The sequence below is a fragment of the Schistocerca cancellata genome, chromosome 1, assembly GCF_023864275.1.
Source record: "Schistocerca cancellata isolate TAMUIC-IGC-003103 chromosome 1, iqSchCanc2.1, whole genome shotgun sequence".
NCBI lineage: Eukaryota > Metazoa > Arthropoda > Insecta > Orthoptera > Acrididae > Schistocerca > Schistocerca cancellata.
The window spans coordinates 75,485,216-75,507,641 of NC_064626.1; the positions used below are offsets into that span (position 1 = coordinate 75,485,216).

Genomic DNA, 22,426 nt, shown 5'->3' on the forward strand with positions numbered 1-22,426 from the left:
CCTTCATTACAACTGACGTAACATGCTTGTTCCATTTAATGCCACTTTGTAATGCTACACATTGATCTTCAGTAAGACTGAGAGGCATACCATTAATATTGTATTTGAACATTAGAGGAATATTGTTAAATCCATCCTAGTCATAGGCAAATGTGTGGTGTCTAGGAAACCTGCTTTCTCAGGTCACTAGACAACATTCAAACAAATCGTATTAATGAGTCTTATTACAAAAGAAAAAGATTACAGTACTTTACTTCGACTATTACACAGACATGCCGTAAGCAAAGAGTGACATACGGAATAAACAAGTTTCTTCAGTATAAACGATTCCTTAGTTGCTGCTATAAAAGTGCGTAATCTTGAAGGTGCTGTTCAACTGGGCCATGACCAGTCGGGCGCAGTGCTTACGTCCTCTTCACATAGGGGCCACTGCTGTCGTGTTGTTGTCCTGGAGAGGAGTTGGTCTGCGTGCTATTGGCTGATGTCTTCTCACAGCCATCCCTTCTCTCTCAGTGATAGTTTATGCCGTCACAAATATTTCTACAACCTATCCACAGTAACTGACATTTATCCACGTTTAAAGTAAGCTGTCATTCATGGTACCGCATAGAAAATCTATCTGTCACTCAATGGTGACAGTTTTCTGTAAACACTACCATCAGTGAACGGTCTGATTGTTACTCGCCACATGGCGGACGAACCATTAAAACTTACTTTAAATTGCGTGTTAAAAATGGGTATGAGAGGTGGAACTTAACATATCAAAGTTGTGAAACCAAATTGGATTCACAAAAACTTTGGGAGTGATTAAAATCAATTTTGTAGCTTTTGAGGATGACATTACAGTACCATTGGACAGTCTGAAGAAGTATCTAATCTAGTACTTACCTTTTGCATCTTTACATCATTGCAAACTGGGGCCATGTCATGACCACACAATCACTCCCAGGCCACCCTTGCTTTACGTGGTTCTGTTTTCTTTTCATTAATCTGTTTTCAGTCTCATAGGGGCAATGTTTTCAATACATTCCCTTTTGTTACTTGATTTTTGTTTCTTTTTCAGCTAATAACTTATGTGGTTTTAAAGTCCTCTGTTAAAAGAATTGCATTGTTAGTTTTTGTCTCATCTTGCCTTATGTTACTTCAGTTTCCCTGGAATTCTCAATGGCTGTCAGCTACTTGGCAAGTGTTATTTACTCAGCATGTTTCTTCTATCTTTGCCAATTGGAGGACTCTCTGGATACAAAAGTTAGTGTCTTTGTGGCTACTTGCGTGTTTACATAACTGTTGCCACTGTTAAAGTAGAAATCTTTTCTAATTGTAATTACAATATATGTAAGAGGTAGCAGAAGAAACTGAGAGGACAAATACAGAAGGAAAGGTCAAAATGGGAGGTAATCACAGAGTCCATATTTAGTGGAAGAAAATGAGAAAGGGAAGTGAAAAGGAATGAAGTAGTCAGATAACAAAATTAAAATAAGAGCCAAAGGCAGAGGACAAGGAGTAAACAGGGAAAAGTGGAAGAGAAATTGAGCTTTTGGGAGCTCTTCTTCCATGGTAAACATTATTAGTTGCTTCAACATTTCAGTATTTATTTTGAAAAGTAAAGCCAATCAGAGCACTCAACAGTAGCCACTAATGAGCAAAAATAGGTTTTGATGGAAATGCTAACTGCAGCCACCAGCAAATTTAATGTCTTCTTGAGACTAGAATAAAACCACATACTTAAGATCTTTATAGAGTTTGTCAGGAACTCTAAAATGTGTATGGGATATACCATAGTATCTAAAGCAGAGCAGAAATTGCAGTGTTTGAAGTTATTGAGACAGGTAATTAATGGATTTTTCCAGTAGCTCAGAATCAATATTTTTATATTATAGTTAAAGTTGTAAAATTGTTGTAAAGTTTCAACTGAATATGAAGCAGCACTTGTGCATCTGTGGCTTCCTAGATTATGCTTTACCAATAAAAGTAAATACAGCAAAGATTGTCAGGAAAATACTATGTCTCTACTTCATTATTAATGGACAATCATTACAATGGTAATTGCAGAATGTAAGACTGTAATTGAAAACTGTTGGAGTTGGGATTCCTAATCAGTCCATAAGAATCCAGCAGCAGCTTAAGATTGACCTGTAAGGAATTGTTCCACTAAAACACTGCTTGCTTGCAGGACTTGCAATGGTCTAAGCTTTTCCTGATGGTCAAATATACACTCTTTTGTAACCACAAGGCTGTCTATATTTCATTCCACTTCATTTCTTTCTTTTCTCAAAAGTGAAAGAAATCATCTGTTTGCTTTCAGTTGAGTGCTGTTATGTAAAAGTGGCTGTCACCTAAGAAAGCTTTCCTGAAGAAACTACTCACAGACATTGTAACAGTCTTAGATAGCACATTGGAAATGCAGGGAATTTGTATTTCTTTCTCAAATATATCAAATTCTTGCTTTTACATTCTCTGACAGACATAGTCTTTCTTGTGTATACTGAGAGTAAATGTCTTTCTTATTAACAGTTTTTTGTGTATCATTCTGATATAAGAAACAAAAAAGTGATGACATAAGTATTCCGAATGACATAGACTGCCTGGCAGTACTAATATGCAAAGGAGATATTTTGGTGGTGGAATATTTGAATTCAAAATTTGTAATTATTTGAAAATTATGCAGCCAGTGGAATTGAGAAGATTGCATGCTGGCATCTTGTTCATGAGAATTTTGTATGGAGAAGCATAATGTAAAAGTATAGGCAGATAGCAGATTAAGAAAATATATGAATCTAGTTTCGTTGCAGCTAAAACTGTAGGCTTGTGCTTTTCCAAATAATATGTCCTGAATATGGTGGCAGATGGATCGCCCAAATATGAATTGTGATTTTGGGATCCAGCAACAAACCCAAAGACACTACCATTATTGAATGTTCCTGTTGTATATACATCAGCGCACAGATTCAAATGGGAAATTCTTATAGAACCACAATAACATGTTAAAGAATATATCTATTGAACAATTAATGTAAATTAAAATAAGTCAGGAAAAATGAAATAAGTCAGCTGATGCATTTTGCATTGCATTGAATGAAAACTTTGTTTAATGAAAGACTCTTGTGAATGCTTATTTTATTAACTTATTGGTTAAAACATGCAGATTTTCACTACAAATCGTACCATTTTTATGTTCATGTGCTATACTTCGCGTATGCATTCATATATTTGAGAATGATCATGTGACTGAAACTAGTCGTGTAGTAAAAATTATATTCTCTAATAGCTTATGGCAACCCAAAATTTCAGATTCAGAGTTTTACACCTTTGCAACACTGCTTTAGTAAAATAATCAGGAAATTTTGATTCCATGAAAACTTTAAATTCTCTGTGTAAGGCGTGTGAATAGTAATAAATTCTTAATGAAGGCATGCCAAGAAAAACATTCCCAGGAAAGCATATATCTTGTGCACCTCATTATTTTCTTACTTGGAATGATAGACAAATTCACGCTGTGTTAAGGTGCAATGAAGGAAAACTGCCAAGTAGGTTACAAGACAGCTAAATGTTTCATGAAAGTTTTGGTATACACTGGAATGATTTTATGAAGAATTAAAACTTTTTTTTTTAATTTAGTGGTATTTAGAAATAATTCATCCAGTGCCATGTCATGTTTCCTCTCACAGCATGAAATAAAAATTAATATAACTTTGTGATAAAGTTTGGGGCCTCTAGTATCTTCATGAAGAAGTAATTCTGGGACTTTCTACTTTAACCTTACGTTGTTTGAGATACACAATCAGCAAGGTCTAGTTCAGTTACTGTTCTTTGCATCTTTTTAGATGTATATAATTATGCAATTGTTTCCATTTTCTGCTGAAACAGGGATTTCTGAATGTCACACACATTAATTACACTACATCACATTTGCAAAGTTTTTGTTTTGGCAGATTTTGTTTCCTTCAGTATTTCTTCTGCTTTTCAGACTTTTCACTGCTTTTTGATGTATTTTCACGTGCTTTCAATGTTTTTTTGTGCTTAACTTTTTGTAAGTTAATGATTCATTCTTTTTTTATCCATTTCTAGATTTTAACACTGCCATTTTATTAGCATTTCACTTCATTTCATTTTGGGATTCAGTGTTGTGTAACTGTGATACATTTACACACTTTGTGCTTTCTAATTTTCCTCTTAAGTTCCGCAAAGTGGGCTCCTTTGTATCTGAAAGTCAGACACCTTTGCTATAGTGATTTTTCAGTTTGATTTATTATTTTCACAAATTAGTGAAACAAATGCTGTAAAACTATACACAATGTATGAATGTCTTTTGCAGGTATTGTTCAGTACTTGCAGTTCAGGTATCAGCAAGGAATTCTTTACCGTCTGAAAGCTCTTGGGGAACGACATAACATGGATATAACTATTGAAGGCTTTCATTCGTGGATGTGGCGTGGTCTGGGGTTTCTTCTACCCTTCCTTTTTGTTGGATACGTTTTCCAGCTTGTTAATGCATACACATTGTACAACTTGTCATTCCACCCTGAAGCAACTTGGCAGGTAAATTATAAAATTTACATTGATTGTTATTGAATGTAAATGTTTAATTAAATAAAACATTCTATGGCCAAGGGTGGATCGTGACATTTTGGAAGCAATTAAGTAATTTTTTATTTCTAGGTCCCCGTGTCTTCGGGATTATTCTTTGTGTTATTCATTGGCAATGCTGTCACCACATCACTGGTTATTCCCCAAAAGCTAAGAGAGCAGTACAATAGTGGTAGTAAACCCATGGGGAGCCACAGTAAGACCCAGGTAAGACAGTTTTAACCCCTTAAAATACCCCTCACTCTCTAATATAATTCAGTTGCCACTGTTATGAATTGTAAATGAAATGTGATTAAATGATTTTAAAGACTAATAAAATGGACAATATATTGTAATTTCCTAAATTTACATCAAAGAGCTCCATAAGCAAAAATAATTGCGAATAAAAATGGTGCTTTCTTTTTCTATATGCTTTACTTTAAAACAAAGGCAATGGCCTTGCCGCATTGGCTACATCGGTTCCCGTGAGATCACCGAAGTTAAGCGCTGTCGGGCGTGATCGGCACTTGGTTGGGTGACCATCCAGGCCGCCATGCGCTGTTGCCATTTTTCGGGGTGCACCCAGACTCGTGATGCCAATTGAGGAGCTACTCGACCGAATAGTAGCGGCTTCGGTCAAGAATACCATCATAATGATCGGGAAAGTGGTGTGCTGACCCCACGCCCCTCCTATCCGCATCCTCCACTGAGGATGACACGGCAGTCGGATGGTCCCGGTAGGCCACTCGTGGCCTGAAGACGGAGTGCTACTTTTTTTTTTCTTTTACTTTAAAACAAATACCAGTATCAAATAACATGCAACTTGGAAATCGAAAACCCTTTTAATCTCGTGCCATACTTTGATGAATCTAACTTGTGATAACAATTTTGGACCGAACATGAATATCTTGAGTCACTCGAGGAAACAAATGTGGACCTAATGTAAACATTAAGAAGTCACACTCACGGGGAATGAAAGTCGGTTCAAACATAGAACATTGTGAGTCTAACTTGTGAGACACACTTGTCATTTAAAATTGTGGTTTTGTTCTTACCATTACGCCTCAAGAATTAGTCACAATGCATTTCTGTGTTATAAAGAAAGTGTAATAATGATTTTGTGCTTCAGTTTTTGAAGAATAATTTAATAAGACCCTGCATAATATTAAGAGCATGTGTTGTGAATGTAGTGATGGAAGAATCTAGTGGCAGCAAAATGATTGTACAAAATAGAAAGCATGCAGAATTTAATAGAAGAGGAAAATTTAATACCTAAATAATGTGTGTTTTGTATTTGGCAGGAAGAGAAACACACACCAATAATTTGGAAATATTCTAAGACTCGTGGCATAAAAGCATCTGTTTCAAATCCGTTAGGTGAACACCCAGGATTATTAGAACTATTTTCAGTTATGTTTGATGAAAAATTTCGAGAAATACTTACTACAGAAACAAATCTCTTCACACGTCAGATAATTGACAATGAGTGGAAAAACCTGAAAGAAGACAACACTTACTACTTTGTTACTTTTGATGAAATGAAGGTGTAATATGCACTGTGCATTTTGACGGCTCAAGTCAGATAACCAAATATTCAAATTTATTGGTCTAAAAGACTAGTAGTAAACCACCATTATTTAAAAAGATAATGCTTTTAAAAGACTTAAACAAATTTAGAAAAAATATGAAATTTGTGTTAAGTTCTTATGGGACAGGTCATCGGTCCCTAGGCTTACGCACTACTTAATCTAACTTAAACTAATGACAACACACACACACACACACACACACATACACACACACACACACACACACACACACCTGAGGGAGGACTCTAACCTCTGATGGGAGAGAGGGGGAGCTGCGCAAACTGTGGCAAGGTGCCTCAGACTGTGCAGATACCTTGCGCAGCAAACAAATTTAAAGATTCCTGCATTTGTGCAATAATGAAATTGCTGACATTACTGATGGATTTCAAGAGATAAGACGTATCAACCTTTTGAAAGAGAAATTTAACAAAATTTGCACACAGAATGAAAAGGTCAGTAGAAGCAAATCCTTAATGAAATAATAAGACGTTCAGGATATAAAACACTTAATCCATCAAAAAGAGCGAGATTTGGAGTAAGAATTTACAAAATATGTGAGGCAAGTACTGGTTTTTAATACAGATTCAAAACATGTACTGGACAGGACAAAATTGTTCAGAACAATATTTCATCAATAAATATCCCATTCTGAATAAGGCATATAATACTGAACAATGGAAAATCCAGGATGGAATAAGGACAATATAATAAAAAGGATACTCACCACTAAGTGGAATGCTGAGTCACAGACAGGCACAACAGAAAGACCACACACACACACACACACACACACACACACACACACACACACACACACATATCATGCAAATGCAATTCGCATACGTATATATGACCACTGCCTGCTGTGTGTGTGTGTGTGTGTGTGTAATGTAAGCTGTTTATTGTCCATATTCATGTTTCACTACTGTATATGGCTACATTCCAAACAAATACCTCCAGAAAAGACGTCTTAATGCTTCAGTCTCTATTTGTTGTTAACAAATTTCCCCTCTTCAGAAATGTTTGTCTTGACATTGCCAGCCTACATTTTATATCCTCTCTCCTTTGGCTGTGATCAGTTATTTTGCTGCCCAAATAGTAAAACTCATCCATTATTTTCAATGTCTCATTTCCTAATCTAATTTCCTCACCTCCTCCTTTCAACACACTGTCCATTATGTTTAAATATTCTTCCAAGTCCTTTGGTGCCTGTGAACGAATTACAGTTTCATTGCAAACCTGAATTTTTATTTCTTCTCTTTGGACTGTAATTCCTACCCCAAAATTTTCTTTGGTTTCCTTCATTGCTTTCTCATTGTAGGTTGAATAACATCAAGAATGGTCTACAACCTTGTCTCACTCCTTTCTCAACCACTCCTTCCCTTTCATTCCCCTCAACTCATACAACTGCCATTTGGTTTCTTTACATGTTGTAAATGGCCTTTTGCTCCCTGTATTTTACCCCTTGTACCTTCAACATTTCAGAGTATTCCAGTCAACATTGCCAAAAGCTTTGTCTACAAACGCTAAAAACGTAGGTTTACCTTTCCTTACTCTGTCGTCTAAGAAAAGTTGTAGTATCAATATTGCCTCACATTTTCCTACATCTCTCTGAAATTCAAACTGATTGTTCCCAAGGTCAGCTTATAACAGTTTTCCATTCTTCTGTAAAGAATTATTTTAGTATAGTCACACCTGTCAGCAGCTGCTTTCTTCGGATTTGGCTTTATTACATTCTTCTTGAAGTCTCATGATATCTCACACATCTTGCATATCAGATGGAAGAGTTTTGTCATGGATGTCTCTCCCAAGGCTATTAGTAGTTATAACTGAATATCATCTCCTCCCGGGGACTTATTTCAACTTGGGTCCCGGAGTGCTCTGTCAGATTCTTCTCGCATTATCATGTCTCCCATCTCATTTTCATCTGTGTCCTCTTCCAATTTTATGATATTGCCAATTTCATCTCCATTGTATAGACCCTCTGTATACCCCTTTCACCTTTCAGGTGTCCTTTCTTTGCTTAGGAATGGTTTTTCCATCTGAGCTCTTGATAATCATACAGATGCTTCTCTTTTCTACAAAGACATCTTTAATTTTACTGATTGTAGTATCTATCTTTCCCCTATTGATATATGCTCCTAAATACTTAAATTTGTCCTCTAGCCTCTCCTGTTTAGTCATTTGAACTTCCTGTCAGTCTCATTTTTTAGACGTTTGTATTCCCTTTCACCTGCTTCATTTGCTACATTTTTATATTTTCTTCTTTCATCAGTTAAATTTAGTAGCTCTTGTGTCATCCAAGGATTTCTACTAGGCCTTACCTTTTTACCTATTTGATCCTCTGCTGCCTTCACTATTTCACTCTTAAAGTTACCCGTATTGTTCTACTTTGTTCCTTTCCCCTGTTCCAGTCAAATCTTGCCTAATGCTCCTTCTGAAACTCTTGAGTGACCCCTAGTTCTTTCATCTTAGCTGGGTCCCATCTTAATTTCCTACTTTCTTGCAATTTCTTTAGTTTAACTCTACAGTTCATAACCAATAAATTGTGGTCAGAGTCCACACCTGTCCCTGAAATGTCTTATAATTTAAAATCTCGTTCCAAAAATCTCTGTTTTACTGTTATATAATCAATCTGAAACCTTAGTATGTCGAGGTCTCTTCCGTATATACAACCTTCTTTCCTAATGCTTAAACCAAGTGTTAGCGATGAGTAAATTCTGCTCTGTGCAAAATTCTACCATTTGGCTTCCTCCTTCATTCCTCCTCACACCCTCCAGTGAAAGCTTAACGCTCTGCTTCGTTGCCCACACCTCGTGGCATGCAGATCCCACTACTCTACTCCGTATTTACCAGTCCCTGGTCTGTCCATTTTGTAGTATGATTGCCTGGTTTATGGCTCAGTGGCACATTCAGCTTTGAAATTGTTGGAGCCAGACTGTCGTCATGGGGTACGACTGGCCATTGGCGCCTTCCAGAATAGTCTCATAGACAGTTTCCTTGCTAAAGTTGGGATCTTCCCCCCTCAGTTCAAACAATACCAACATTTGCTCACTTACGCAATCATCCGACAATTTCCTAATCGTCCAGCTAGTCAAATGGTGTTTTTTGTATTTTTTTTTTTTTTTTTTTTTTCCTCTACTAGTGGCAAAAACAGTATTACAAACATGTCAAAATATAAATATAGAATTTTTATACATAAACAATATTGTAATATAAATTATAATCTTCTTGGATATCTTCAGCTGCAATTTCTTCAGAAGGAATGTAATAACACAACACCAAGGAGTGGATATTGTCAACAATGCTAGGTATGGATTTGCAAGTGCAAATAAGACCTCTCCTCACTTGTAGGTGGAACAACATCTAGTAAGCTAGTACCCCACTAATAAATCCACCTTGCCAAAGCGACTATGGCTGCAAGGTGCCATCTTCCTTCTGTTCCTCCCAAAAGGAGGGAGTCATACCAAATTAACTCAATTTTATCTTACATAATTAGCCACTTCCCTTGTTTCGGTTTCAGAGCCTTACAGACAGTAGCTCACATTTCGGTGCACTGCCCCCTCCTCCTGGCTCTCCATGCCAAGCATGATCTCGGTTCTTTGCCTCCAGTATTGGCAGAAAACGTATGAATTGTTGAACTTTTTCTCCTTGCCTTCTCATTGCCTTTTTCTCCTTGCCTTCTCATTGCCTTTTTCTCCTTGCCTTCTCATTGCCTTTTTCTCCTTGCCTTCTCATTGCCTTTTTCTCCTTGCCTTCTCATTGCCTTTTTCTCCTTGCCTTCTCATTGCCTTTTTCTCCTTGCCTTCTCATTGCCTTTTTCTCCTTGCCTTCTCATTGCCTTTTTCTCCTTGCCTTCTCATTGCCTTTTTCTCCTTGCCTTCTCATTGCCTTTTTCTCCTTGCCTTCTCATTGCCTTTTTCTCCTTGCCTTCTCATTGCCTTTTTCTCCTTGCCTTCTCATTGCCTTTTTCTCCTTGCCTTCTCATTGCCTTTTTCTCCTTGCCTTCTCATTGCCTTTTTCTCCTTGCCTTCTCATTGCCTTTTTCTCCTTGCCTTCTCATTGCCTTTTTCTCCTTGCCTTCTCATTGCCTTTTTCTCCTTGCCTTCTCATTGCCTTCTTCTCCTTGCCTTCTCATTGCCTTTTTCTCCTTGCCTTCTCATTGCCTTTTTCTCCTTGCCTTCTCATTGCCTTTTTCTCCTTGCCTTCTCATTGCCTTTTTCTCCTTGCCTTCTCATTGCCTTTTTCTCCTTGCCTTCTCATTGCCTTTTTCTCCTTGCCTTCTCATTGCCTTTTTCTCCTTGCCTTCTCATTGCCTTTTTCTCCTTGCCTTCTCATTGCCTTTTTCTCCTTGCCTTCTCATTGCCTTTTTCTCCTTGCCTTCTCATTGCCTTTTTCTCCTTGCCTTCTCATTGCCTTTTTCTCCTTGCCTTCTCATTGCCTTCTTCTCCTTGCCTTCTCTGGTCTCCGCCTCGGCGTTTGAGACAGTCTGTCCTCTTTCTCCCTCTCTCTCTTCTTTTTCCTCTTCTTCCTTCCTCCCTGTGTGTGCCTGAAGGCCGACCCACGCGTTCGCACGCGTAGCCGGTGACGGGGTAACGTGTAAGTCCCCGCCCTGGGTAGACATGTAAGGCACGCGCGTACCCCCTGGTAAAGGCCAGGCCCGGGGAGGGGTGATTGCCTGAGCTGATACCTTCTGACCATGCCGATTGGTCCCTCCGTCTGTTTCTCGGGAGGTGTGACCTGAGGTGTAAACATTCACCTAAGGTGGGAGTGCCCTCTGAGAGGGTCCCCACAAGGAAGGAGCGCGCCATCGGAGACGCTGGCAATCATGGGGGATTCCTCCGCAATGGATTCTACTCCATCTCTCTCGACTTCGACCCAAAAACGGAAACGTGACCAGCCAACAGTGACAAAAGTACTACCGCCTGCCCCACAGTTCCTCGTAGTTTCTCGATCTGAGGACGGAAAGGATTTTTCCTCTGTCAACCCTTTCGTTATTCAGAAGGGCGTAGATGCCATAGCCGGATCTGTCAAATCTTGTACCAGGTTGCGTAACGGCACCTTATTACTAGAAACTGAGAGTGCCTTTCAGGCACAAAAACTGCTTCGGGCCACCCTCCTGTACACATTCCCTGTCCGGGTGGAGGCCCACCGAACTTTGAATTCGTCTCGTGGTGTAGTCTATACTAGCTCCCTCGACGGATTGACTGATGAGGAGCTTCAATCTTTCCTCGCTGAGCAGGGCGTGACGGCTGTCCATAGGGTCATGAAAAAGGTCAACAATGACCTTGTACCGACCCGGACACTTTTCTTGACCTTCGATAGTGTTAAGCTGCCATCGCGCATCAAGACAGGCTACGAGGTTATTTCTGTTCGCCCCTATGTCCCAACACCTACGCGCTGCTACCAGTGTCAGCGTTTCAATCACACTTGACAGTCTTGTTCCAATGCGGCTAAATGTGTCACTTGTGGCAGGGATGCCCATGAGGGTGACTGTCCACCTCCGTCTCCTCGTTGTGTGAACTGTCAGGGTGACCATGCCGCATCCTCCCGCGACTGTCCTGTCTATAAGGAAGAACGCTGTATCCAAGAAATTCGGGTCAAAGAGAAAGTGTCCACCTCGGCTGCTCGCAAGCTATTGGCTAGTAGGAAGCCCGCGCTGCTCCCAGCGGGGAAATACAGTACTGTCCTCGCCTCTCCTCGGACTACCTGGGAGGTAGCAACCCAGACATGCGATCTGACCTTCAGCACCACGGTCGTCCGTTCGGCCAGTGCTAAGATCGCGCGGTCGACGTCTCCTCTTCCTCCCATCACCCCACAGACACCAGCCCCTTCCTCAGCTTATGCTAAGACGAAGACCCCGAAGTCAGATGCACGGGCCTTCAAGAAGGAACCATCCCGTGCAGACTTCCTCCGTACCTCGACCTCCCAGCCTTCGACCGGTACTTCCACCAAACGTCCTTCCAAAAAGGCGCATAGGAAGCACAGTTCTCCTTCTCCGCCACGGCGCATTTCTTCTCCTGCGCCACCCAGCGGTTGCCGCCCCAGGCCGTCATCCGTTTCGCCTGGCCGCACCGCTGGTAGCCGTACATCTGGCCGTTCACCGGCGGAGGAAGCTCCCCCTCCCGGCCATCCTCCCGAGATGGCCGATGACTCTATAGACCCAATGGACGATGACTGTCCGCCCACTGATAGCGGCGGCAGTGCTTGCTCGAAGCCAGGCCCTAAGCGGCCTTCGAGGTGACCCCTTCTCTCATCTTCCTTTTCTTACGATGGCACTTATTCACTGGAATATTCGCAGCATTCGCTCCAACCGAGAGGACTTGAAGTTGCTGCTCCGCTTGCACCGTCCGCTCGTCGTAGCCCTCCAGGAAACGAAGCTACGCCCATGCGATCAAATTGCCTTGGCACACTATACCTCTGTGCGTTTTGACCTACCCCCTGTGGTAGATATCCCAGCTCATGGAGGGGTCATGTTGCTGGTCCGGGATGATATTTACTACGATCCCATCACGTTGCACACCGGCCTGCAGGCAGTTGCCATCCGCATTACTGTCCCCACTTTTACGTTTTCCTTTTGTACCGTTTACACTCCATCGTCATCTGCCGTTACCAGGGCAGACATGATGCAACTTATTGCTCAGCTACCTGCACCAATTTTGTTAACTGGAGACTTCAATGCCCACCATCCCCTTTGGGGCTCTCCAGCATCCTGCCCGAGGGGCTCCTTGTTAGCAGACCTTTTCAACCAGCTCAATCTTGTCTGCCTCAATACTGGCGCCCCTACTTTTCTTTCAGACACATCTCACACCTATTCCCATTTAGACCTCTCTATATGTACTCCCCAACTTGCACGCCGGTTTGAATGGTATGCCCTTTTGGATACATATTCGAGCGACCACTTCCCGTGTGTTATCCATCTCCTGCAGCATACCCCCTCTCCGTGCTCCTCTAGTTGGACCATCTCCAAGGCAGACTGGGGGCTCTTCTCTTCCAGGGCGACCTTTCAGGCTCAAACCTTCACAAGCTGCGATCGTCAGGTCGCACACCTCACGGAAGTCATTCTCGCTGCTGCTGAATATTCCATCCCTCACCCTCCTTCTACTCCACGTCGCGTACCGGTCCCCTGGTGGACCGCAGCATGTAGAGACGCTTTACGTGCTCGTCGACGTGCTTTACGCACATTTAAACGCCACCCTACAGTGGCGAATTGTATCAATTATAAACGATTATGTGCTCAGTGTCGTCGTATTATCAAAGACGGCAAGAAAGCCAGCTGGGCTGCTTTCACAAGCACCTTCAACAGTTTTACTCCTTCTTCTGTTGTCTGGGGTAGCCTGCGCCGGCTATCTGGCACTAAGGTCCACTCACCAGTTTCTGGCTTGAAGGTCGCGAATGACGTCCTTGTGGCCCCTGAGGCTGTCTCCAATGCCTTCGGCCGCTTTTTCGCAGAGGTTTCGAGCTCCGCTCATTACCACCCTGCCTTCCTCCCCCGCAAACAGGCAGAGGAGGCTAGGCCACCTAACTTCCGCTCCTCGAATTGTGAAAGTTATAATGCCCCATTCACCATGCGGGAACTCGAAAACGCACTTGGCCGATCACGGTCCTCCGCTCCAGGGCCTGATTCTATTCATATTCAGATGCTGAAGAACCTTTCTCCTGCGGGTAAAGGTTTTCTTCTTCGTACATACAATCGCATCTGGATTGAGGGACATGTTCCCGCATGCTGGCGCGAGTCTATTGTTGTCCCGATTCCTAAGCCGGGGAAGGACAAGCACTTACCTTCCAGTTATCGACCTATCTCGCTTACCAGCTGTGTCTGTAAAGTGATGGAGCGAATGGTTAACTCTCGATTGGTTTGGCTGCTCGAGTCTCGACGCATACTTACCAATGTACAATGTGGATTTCGTAGGCGCCGCTCTGCTGTTGACCATCTGGTTACCTTGTCGACCTTCATTATGAATAACTTCTTGCGGAAGCGCCCGACCGCGGCTGTGTTCTTTGATTTGGAGAAGGCTTATGACACCTGTTGGAGGGCGGGCATTCTCCGCACCATGCATACATGGGGCCTTCGCGGTCGCCTCCCTCTTTTTATTCGTTCCTTTTTAACGGATCGACAGTTCAGGGTACGTGTGGGTTCTGTCCTGTCTGACACCTTTTGCCAGGAGAATGGGGTGCCACAGGGCTCAGTTTTGAGCGTCGCTCTCTTCGCCATCGCGATCAATCCAATAATGGATTGCCTCCCAGCTGATGTATCAGGCTCCCTTTTCGTGGACGATTTTACCATCTATTGCAGCACGCAGTGTACATGTGTCCTGGAGCGCTGTCTTCAGCGTTCTCTTGACCGTCTTTACTCCTGGAGTGTCGCCAATGGCTTCCGTTTTTCTGCCGAGAAGACGGTCTGTATTAACTTATGGCGCTACAAAGAGTTTCTCCCACCGTCCTTACGACTCGGTCCCGTTGCTCTCCCAATCATGGAGACAACCAAATTTTTAGGCCTTACCTTTGACAGGAAACTTAGCTGGTCTCCACATGTGTCATATTTGGCCGCCCGTTGTACCCGTTCTTTAAATGTCCTCCGTGTTCTCAGTGATATGTCGTGGGGAGCGGATCGAACCGTCCTACTTCGTCTGTATCGGTCGATCGTCCGCTCCAAGCTGGATTATGGGAGCTTCGTATACTCCTCTGCACGGCCATCCATCTTACGCCGCCTCAACTCCATACAACATCGGGGTTTACGACTTGCGATCGGAGCATTTTATACTAGTCCAGTAGAGAGTCTTCATGCTGACGCTGGCGAATTGCCACTCACCTACCGGCGCGATATACTGCTTTGTCGGTATGCCTGTCGGCTACTGTCAATGCCCGACCATCCGTCTTATCGTTCCTTTTTTGACGACTCTCTTGACCATCAATACGGGTTGTATGTCTCTGCCCTGCTACCCCCTGGAGTTCGCTTTCGTCGCCTCCTTCAACACCTTAATTTTTCACTCCCTGCAACCTTTCGAGTGGGCGAGAGCCGCACGCCACCTTGGCTCCAGGCTCAGGTCCGCATTCACCTTGACCTCAGCTCGCTCCCAAAAGAGGTCACCCCCGGTTCGGTCTACCACTCCCGTTTTTTGGAACTTCGTTCGAAGTTCATCAACATGACTTTCATTTATACAGATGGCTCTAAGACCAATGACGGGGTCGGGTGTTCCTTTATTGTCGGGGCACCCAGTTTCAAATACCGGCTCCATGGCCATTGTTCGGTCTTCACAGCTGAGCTCTTTGCCCTCTACCAGGCTGTTCTTTACATCTGCCGCCACCGACATTCTGCTTATGTCATCTGCTCAGATTCCCTGAGCGCCATCCAGAGCCTCAGTGATCCGTACCCGGTTCACCCTTTCGTACACCGGATCCAACGCTCTCTTCAGCAGCTGGTGGACGTCGGTTCTCTGGTTAGCTTTATGTGGGTTCCTGGCCATGTCGGTATCACTGGGAACGAAGCTGCAGATGCCGCGGCCAAGGCTGCGGTCCTCCAGCCTCGGACAGCTTCTTGTTGTGTCCCTTCGTCCGATTTTAGCAGGGTCATTTGTCGGCGCATTTTATCGCTGTGGCATGCCGATTGGGCTGCACTTACCGACAACAAGCTTCGGGCCTTAAAACCTCTTCCCGTGGCTTGGACGTCCTCCTCACGCCCTTCTCGGCGGGAGGAGGTCGTTTTAGCCCGGTTAAGAATTGGACACTGCCGGTTCAGCCATCGCCATCTGCTGACGGCTGTGCCGGCGCCGTTCTGCCCATGTGGGCACTTGCTGACGGTTAGACACATTTTAATGTCCTGTCCAGATCTTAACACACTGCACCTCGATCTTAACCTGCCAAATACTTTCGATGCCATTTTAGCGGATGACCCACGAGCAGCTGCTCGTGTTCTTTGTTTTATCAATTTGACAAACCTCGCTAAGGACATTTGATGATGCTGTTTTTTAATCCTATGCCTGTCAGTCTGTCTTTTATCGTGTTTTCCCTTTTAGTTGTTGTTGTCAACTTGTGCCTCGCGGTGCATTCTTAGAGTAGTCAGGGCGCTAATGACCATTGAAGTTGTGCGCCCTAAATCCACAAAAAAAAAAAGACATGATTATTTATCTCATCACATTTTACTGTTGTTGGTCCAGCTGATGCTCATTACTTTTTTAGCCTTCTCACTTTCACTACTACAAATCTCATTGCTACAAGGCATTACTTTTGCTTTTGCTGTCTTAGCCCTTCATTGGGTTGGCAGGGAGGTCAGATGTGGGTGAGGTGTATGTATTCACAGTTGAGCCCTCATCTGCTCTGACACTGCTACTGTCCCACTTCAGATATTTTTCTCTTTCTAAAAAAAGGGAAAATACTAGATAGGAATGTGAACAGTGCATGAAAAAATAGATTGCTACATAATGTAAAGATAACACGCGAAGTTGCAGACAGGCACAAGTAAGACACTTACTCATAAGCATTCGGCCTCAGCCTTAATCAGAACACACACACACACACACACACACACACACACACACACACACACACACCATTCATTCACACAAGCGAGCACACTTCATACACACATGACCTCCAACTCCGCCAGATCAGACCAGAATCCAACTATCACATCCAATGGAAGCACCAATCTGGAGGGGAGGGGAAGGGGAAGAGGAATTGGAAGTGATACCAGTGTATAGGTGTAGGAAGAGAGGAGCCCTGTCTGGTGGTATGTGCAGTGACTAGAATGCCAACAGGCACAGCTTCAGGAGGTTGTGGGGTAGGGAGGCAAGGAAAATAGAGTGAAAAAGGAGAGGAGCAGGGACAAATGGGCAGGTGCATTGGCAGAGGGTGGCATGGGAGGCAAGAATGAAGAGGTGGTTATTGGGCAGAGGGGTGTGGAAACTGTTGGATGGACTGTGTAGGGTAGTATGTTACCGTAGGTTGAGGCTGGGATGATTGTGGGAGTGGAGGATGTGCTGTGAAATTTGCGCCACAGCAGTGGAAACCCACATGGCACCCTTCTATGCCAACCTGTTCATGGGCTATCTAGAGGAGACCTTCCTAGCCAAATGCCTAGCCTCGTTCAGGTTCATTGATATCATCATGATCTGGACTCAGCACAGAATCACTCTTATCTTCATTCCTTCAAAACCTCAACATCTCTTCTCCCATCCACCTCACCTCATCCTCCTCAACACAGCGTGCCACCTTCCTAGACGTTGACCTCCTCCTCTCTGAAGGCTCCATCCGCACCTCTGTCCACATTAAACCTGCCAACCACCAACAGTACCTGTATTTTGACAGTTGTCATCCCTTTGACACCAAAAAATCTCTCTTCCCCCCCCCCCCCCCCCCCCCATACAGCCTGGCCACCTGGGAACAGCGCATCTGCAGTTACAAGAACTCTCTTGCCCAGTATGCTGAGGGCCTCACCAAGGCTTTCACAGACAGGCCCTATCCCCCCAAGACCTAGTCTACAAACAGACCTCCCATGCCAATTCTCCTCGCACAGTAAATCCCCCACCCCCCAAAACCCTGGAAACCAGCCACACAGAAGTCCCCCCCTTCATCACCCAGTCCCTCCCCCCCCCCCCCCCCTTCATCACCCAGTCCCACCTTAGACTGGAACAACTGAACTGCATCCTTCATGAGGGCTTTGATTACTTATCATGGCCTGAAATGAGGGACATCCTACCCAAGATACTTCCCATCCCTCATAAAGTGGTGCTCTGTCACCCTCCCAACCTCCATAATATCCTATCTATCCCTATGTCACTCCCAATCCCAACCCCTAGCCACAAGGATCATATCCCTGTGGAAGACCCAGGTGCAAGACTTGCCCAATCCACCCACCCATTATTTCCTATTCCAGTTCTGTCACAGGTTTATCTTACCCTATAAGAGACAGGGCCACCTGTGAAAGCACTCGTGTCATTTACCAGCTATGATGCAATATTTGTGGAGCTTTTTATATTTATATGACTACCAACCAGCTGTCCACCAGGATGAACGGCCACTGCCAAACTGTGGTCAAGAGCGAAGTAGACCAGTTCGTGGCACGACATGGTGCTGAAGATAACATGTTTGATTTCAATGGCTGCGTCACTATCCAAACCATCTGGATCTTCCCTTCCACCACTGATTTTCTGAACTGCACAGATGGGACTTACCCTTAAAACACATTCTCCGCTACTGTAATCAACCCAGCCTCCACCAACTGTAACATACTGTCCCCACACCCTCCACCCAACAGTTTACACCCGCTCTGTTCTATCACCTCCTCCCCATTCTTGTCTCCCACCTTCCTTATTTGCCACCCTCTGCCAATGCGCCTGCTCATCTTTCCCAACTCCTCTCCTTATTTGCTCCTGTTTCCCCATCTCTGTGCAACCTACTGACTCTGTACCTGTTAGCATTCTAGTCCCTACACACTCTACCAGACACCACTCCTTTCTTCCTCCACCCGTACACTGCTGTCTCTTCCCCTTCTCCGCCTCTCCAGATTGCTTCTTCCATCCCATGTGATAGTTGCAGTCTGGCCTGAGCGGCTGGGTTGGCAGTCGCGCGCATGCGTGTGTGTGTGCGCGCGCGCGTGTGTGCGTGTGTGTGTGTGTGTGTGTGTGTGTGTGTGTGTGTGTGTGTGTGTGTGTGTGTTTTGTCTTTATTCAAAATATTATGTGTAAGTGTCCTGGAATTGTGCCTGTCTGAAACTTAGCATGTTATCTTTCCTTCTCTTTAAGTTTTTATCATCACTGGCATCAATATGGTTTCAAGGTCTTGGTTTTTACCATTCCTATATACAATCTCAATTCGAACAAATTTCTGGCTCTCCAAGTGGACTATCCCTTGAACAAAGGACAGATGATGTCACTGTGTAGTCATTTATGCCTCTTCCCCCCCCCCCCCCCCCCTCCCTTCCAAAAAGAAAAAAAGAAACATATTTGGACTACTAAAGCACCTGAAATCCATTTGAACCTCCTTACTGTAGTAAAGCTTTGGTCTCCCTCTGCAATTTTTAGCCCCCTACACTTCCCTCCATTACCAAATTAACTGTTCCTTTATGCCTCATAATGCATTCTATCCATTGATACCTTCTTTTAGTTGACTTGTACCATAGATTCCTTTTCTCACCATTTCAATTCAGTTCCTCTTCATTAATTGTCTGATCTAAGCATTGTTCTGTATCACTACATTTCAAAGCTTCTGTTCTCTTATCATCCGTGCTTCACTTCTATGTAAGCCTACTCTCTAGACATATAATTTGAGGAAACTATATTAAAAACATTGCTCTTTTTCCAAACAGCTTTCCATGCTATTGCAAGTCTACAATTTACATCCACTTTTCTTCTGCTGTTGACAGTTATTTTACTCTCCAAATATAAAAATGCAGCCACTACTGTCAGTGCCTCATTCCCTAATCTAATTCCCTGAGCATCACCTGTTGTAATTAGACTCCATTCAATTATCTTTGTTTAATTTTTATTGTTCATTGTATACACTCTTTTCAAGACACTATTGCATACAACTGATCTTGTTCGTCCTCTGCCATCTCTGACAAGATTACAATGTTATTGGCAAACCTCAGTTTCTATTTCTTCTACTTGAACTTTAATTCCCGTTCAAACTTCTCCTTGCTTTCCGTCACACATCATCAATGCACAGATGGAATAACATTGGGATAGGACACAACCCTGTCTTCTTTGCATGTCCAACTGTAAAACAATAACTGCAGTCCAGCTTCTGTACAAGTCGCAAATAACCTCTTACTCTCTGAATTTTTCCTTCCTTTTTTCAAAAGTTCTAGTCAACATTTTCGAAAGCATTCTCTAAAACCTAAGTTGACATATACTAAAATGTAGGTATGTTTTTATGTCATTATGTCTTCTAAGATAAGTGGGATCAGCACTGCCTTGTAAATTTGTACATTTCTTTAGGTCCCAGACTGGTCTTCTTTAAAGTCGGCCTCTACCGATCTTTCTGTTCCTCTCTAAATAATTTGTGTTAGTATTTTGCAGCCAAACTCTGCTATTTATTGAACTAAAGGTTGTGTAATATTCACATCTGCCTTCTTTAGAATGGCAATTATTCCATTCATCTTTAAGTCTTATGTTACTTCACTAGTATCACATCATGCAGACTTGGTGGAATATTTCTGCAGTTGTTGGTTCTCCCAAAGATGTCAATAATTCTGAGGGATTTCATCTACTCCATGTGCCTTGTTTGAGTTAGGTCTGTCAGGGCTCCTTTCAAATTCTTCTTGCAGTGTTGTATCTCTCACCTCTGCTTCCTCTTCCCATTCTATTTGATTGACTTAAAGTTCATTTCCCTTGTATAGCACTTTTGTGTATTCATTTCACCTCTCAGCCTTCCCTACTCTGCTTATGTCTATGTTACACTGTAAAAGAACTTTGTCACATCTTTTATAAAAAGAAATTTTATAAAATCTTGGACAGTGTACTGGAGTACTTTTAACAGATCTTTTGTGAAAGTTTAGAGTGGTGTCCTAGCTTTTATAAAAGGTTTTTCAAAAATGTTTGATAGTGCAACATGGCCCTTAACACAGACTTCTCATCTGAGCTCATGATGTGTACACCTGCTGTTGTTTTCTCCATTTATTTTATTTATTTATTTATTTATTTTTCTTTTTTTTTCTAATTTTGCTACAGGCAGCATCTATCATTCCTACAGTCATACATGCGTTTACAGCTTTGTATTTCTCCTCTCTTGATTTGCCAATTTGTATTTCCTGTCAGCTTCATTTTTAGATGTCTGTATTCCATTTTTCCCGCTTTATTTGTTGCATTTTTGTATGTTGTCTTTCATCAGTTAAATTCTGTATCTATCAGAATTATGAAACAAATTGCTGGCCAGTACCAGTCTTCAGGAGAAATTTTAGTACTGCCAATAGACATCCATTAAAGTATGTGCACTAGTCTAGCTTTAGGAACTAATAGTTCCTTAATCTAGGAGGAGAGATGGAAGGAACTATTAATTCAGAAAGGTAGGTTAGTGTATGTACTTTAGTGGGTGTCCATTGACAGTACTAGCGTTTATGCTGAAGATAGGTATTTATCAGCAATTCTGCCTCATAATTTTATCATTTTCTTCAGAGAACTTTCCCTCTGATACAAACTGTACATCTGTGGTAGATAAAAAACTCTAATCACCAAACGGCGTCAGGAGAACGCGATTATTAAAAAAAGGTTTGTTATGCAAGCTTCAGGAGCCAGTGGCTCCTTCTACCGGCAGGAGGGTTGAAGGGGAACGAAGAAGGGTGAAGGGAAAGGAACTGTAGAGCTTTAGGAAAAGGGGTAGAGTTTGGAAAAGTCACCCAAAACCCTGGGTCGGGAGACTTACTGGATAGGATGAAAAGGAAAGACTAACTGTTGGGGACTGCACCAGACGAGATTTGAAAACCTGAGAGCTTATAGTTCGAAGACTGAGTAATATGCAAGACAGATAGTACTGCTAAAACATTGTGTAACACTTAATAAGAGTTAAAAAAATAAGTACATATGTAACAGAGGTGGGGAGGGGATGGCGAAAAATACATAGGTCAGAAAGTGAAAGATGTAGAAAACTAAAATGGAGAAAGGAGTAGTTACTGTGAAGAAATGCTGAGACAGAAGAAATTAACGTAAATTAAGGCCAGGTGGGTGGCAATCACGGAGGGCGTGTTGTAGCACTAGTTCCCACCTGCAGAGTTCTGAGAAAGTGGTATCTGAGGGAAGAATTTAAATGGTGCATGTGGTGAAACAGGTACCAAGGTCACGACTGCTCTGCAGCAGGGTATTGTGTGTTGCCAGTGTATGCCCTCTGCCTATGCCCATTCATCCTAACTGATAACTTGGTGGTATTCATGTTAAAAGGCTGAACACGGTTTACATAACAGCGTATATGATGTGTCGATTCACTGGTGGCTCTCCCTTTGACAGTATGTTTTGACAGTTACACGGCTGGTATAGGTCGCAGGAGAAGGGTGTATAGGGCAAGTCATGCAGTTGGCGGTCACAAGGGTGGAATCCATAGGGTAGGGAGATGGGTGCAGAAGGAGCATAGGGTCTGACACAGATATTGTGGAGAATGGGAGGGTGATGAAACGCTATTCTATGCATGGTGGGCAAAAACTCGGGCAGAATGGATCTCATTTCAGGGCATGATTTTAGGAAGTCATAACCTTGTCTCGAAGTACCTGGTTAATACCAGGTGTACCGGTATGAAATGAGCGTGTTTTTTTTTTTTTTTTTTTTTTTTTTTTTTTTTTTTTT

The 22,426-nt window shown here is 42.9% G+C and overlaps 1 protein-coding gene across 1 annotated transcript in view; it reads left to right on the forward strand.

Annotated features, from left to right (window-relative positions):
* LOC126165380 (transmembrane protein 120 homolog) overlaps positions 1 to 22,426 on the forward strand; it is a 74,536-nt gene that overhangs the window by 41,623 nt on the left and 10,487 nt on the right. The window contains exons 6-7 of the mRNA XM_049920314.1: positions 4,316 to 4,539; positions 4,660 to 4,794. Of these exons, the coding sequence (XP_049776271.1) occupies positions 4,316 to 4,539; positions 4,660 to 4,794 (359 nt within the window). The remainder of the gene's footprint in view (positions 1 to 4,315; positions 4,540 to 4,659; positions 4,795 to 22,426) is intronic.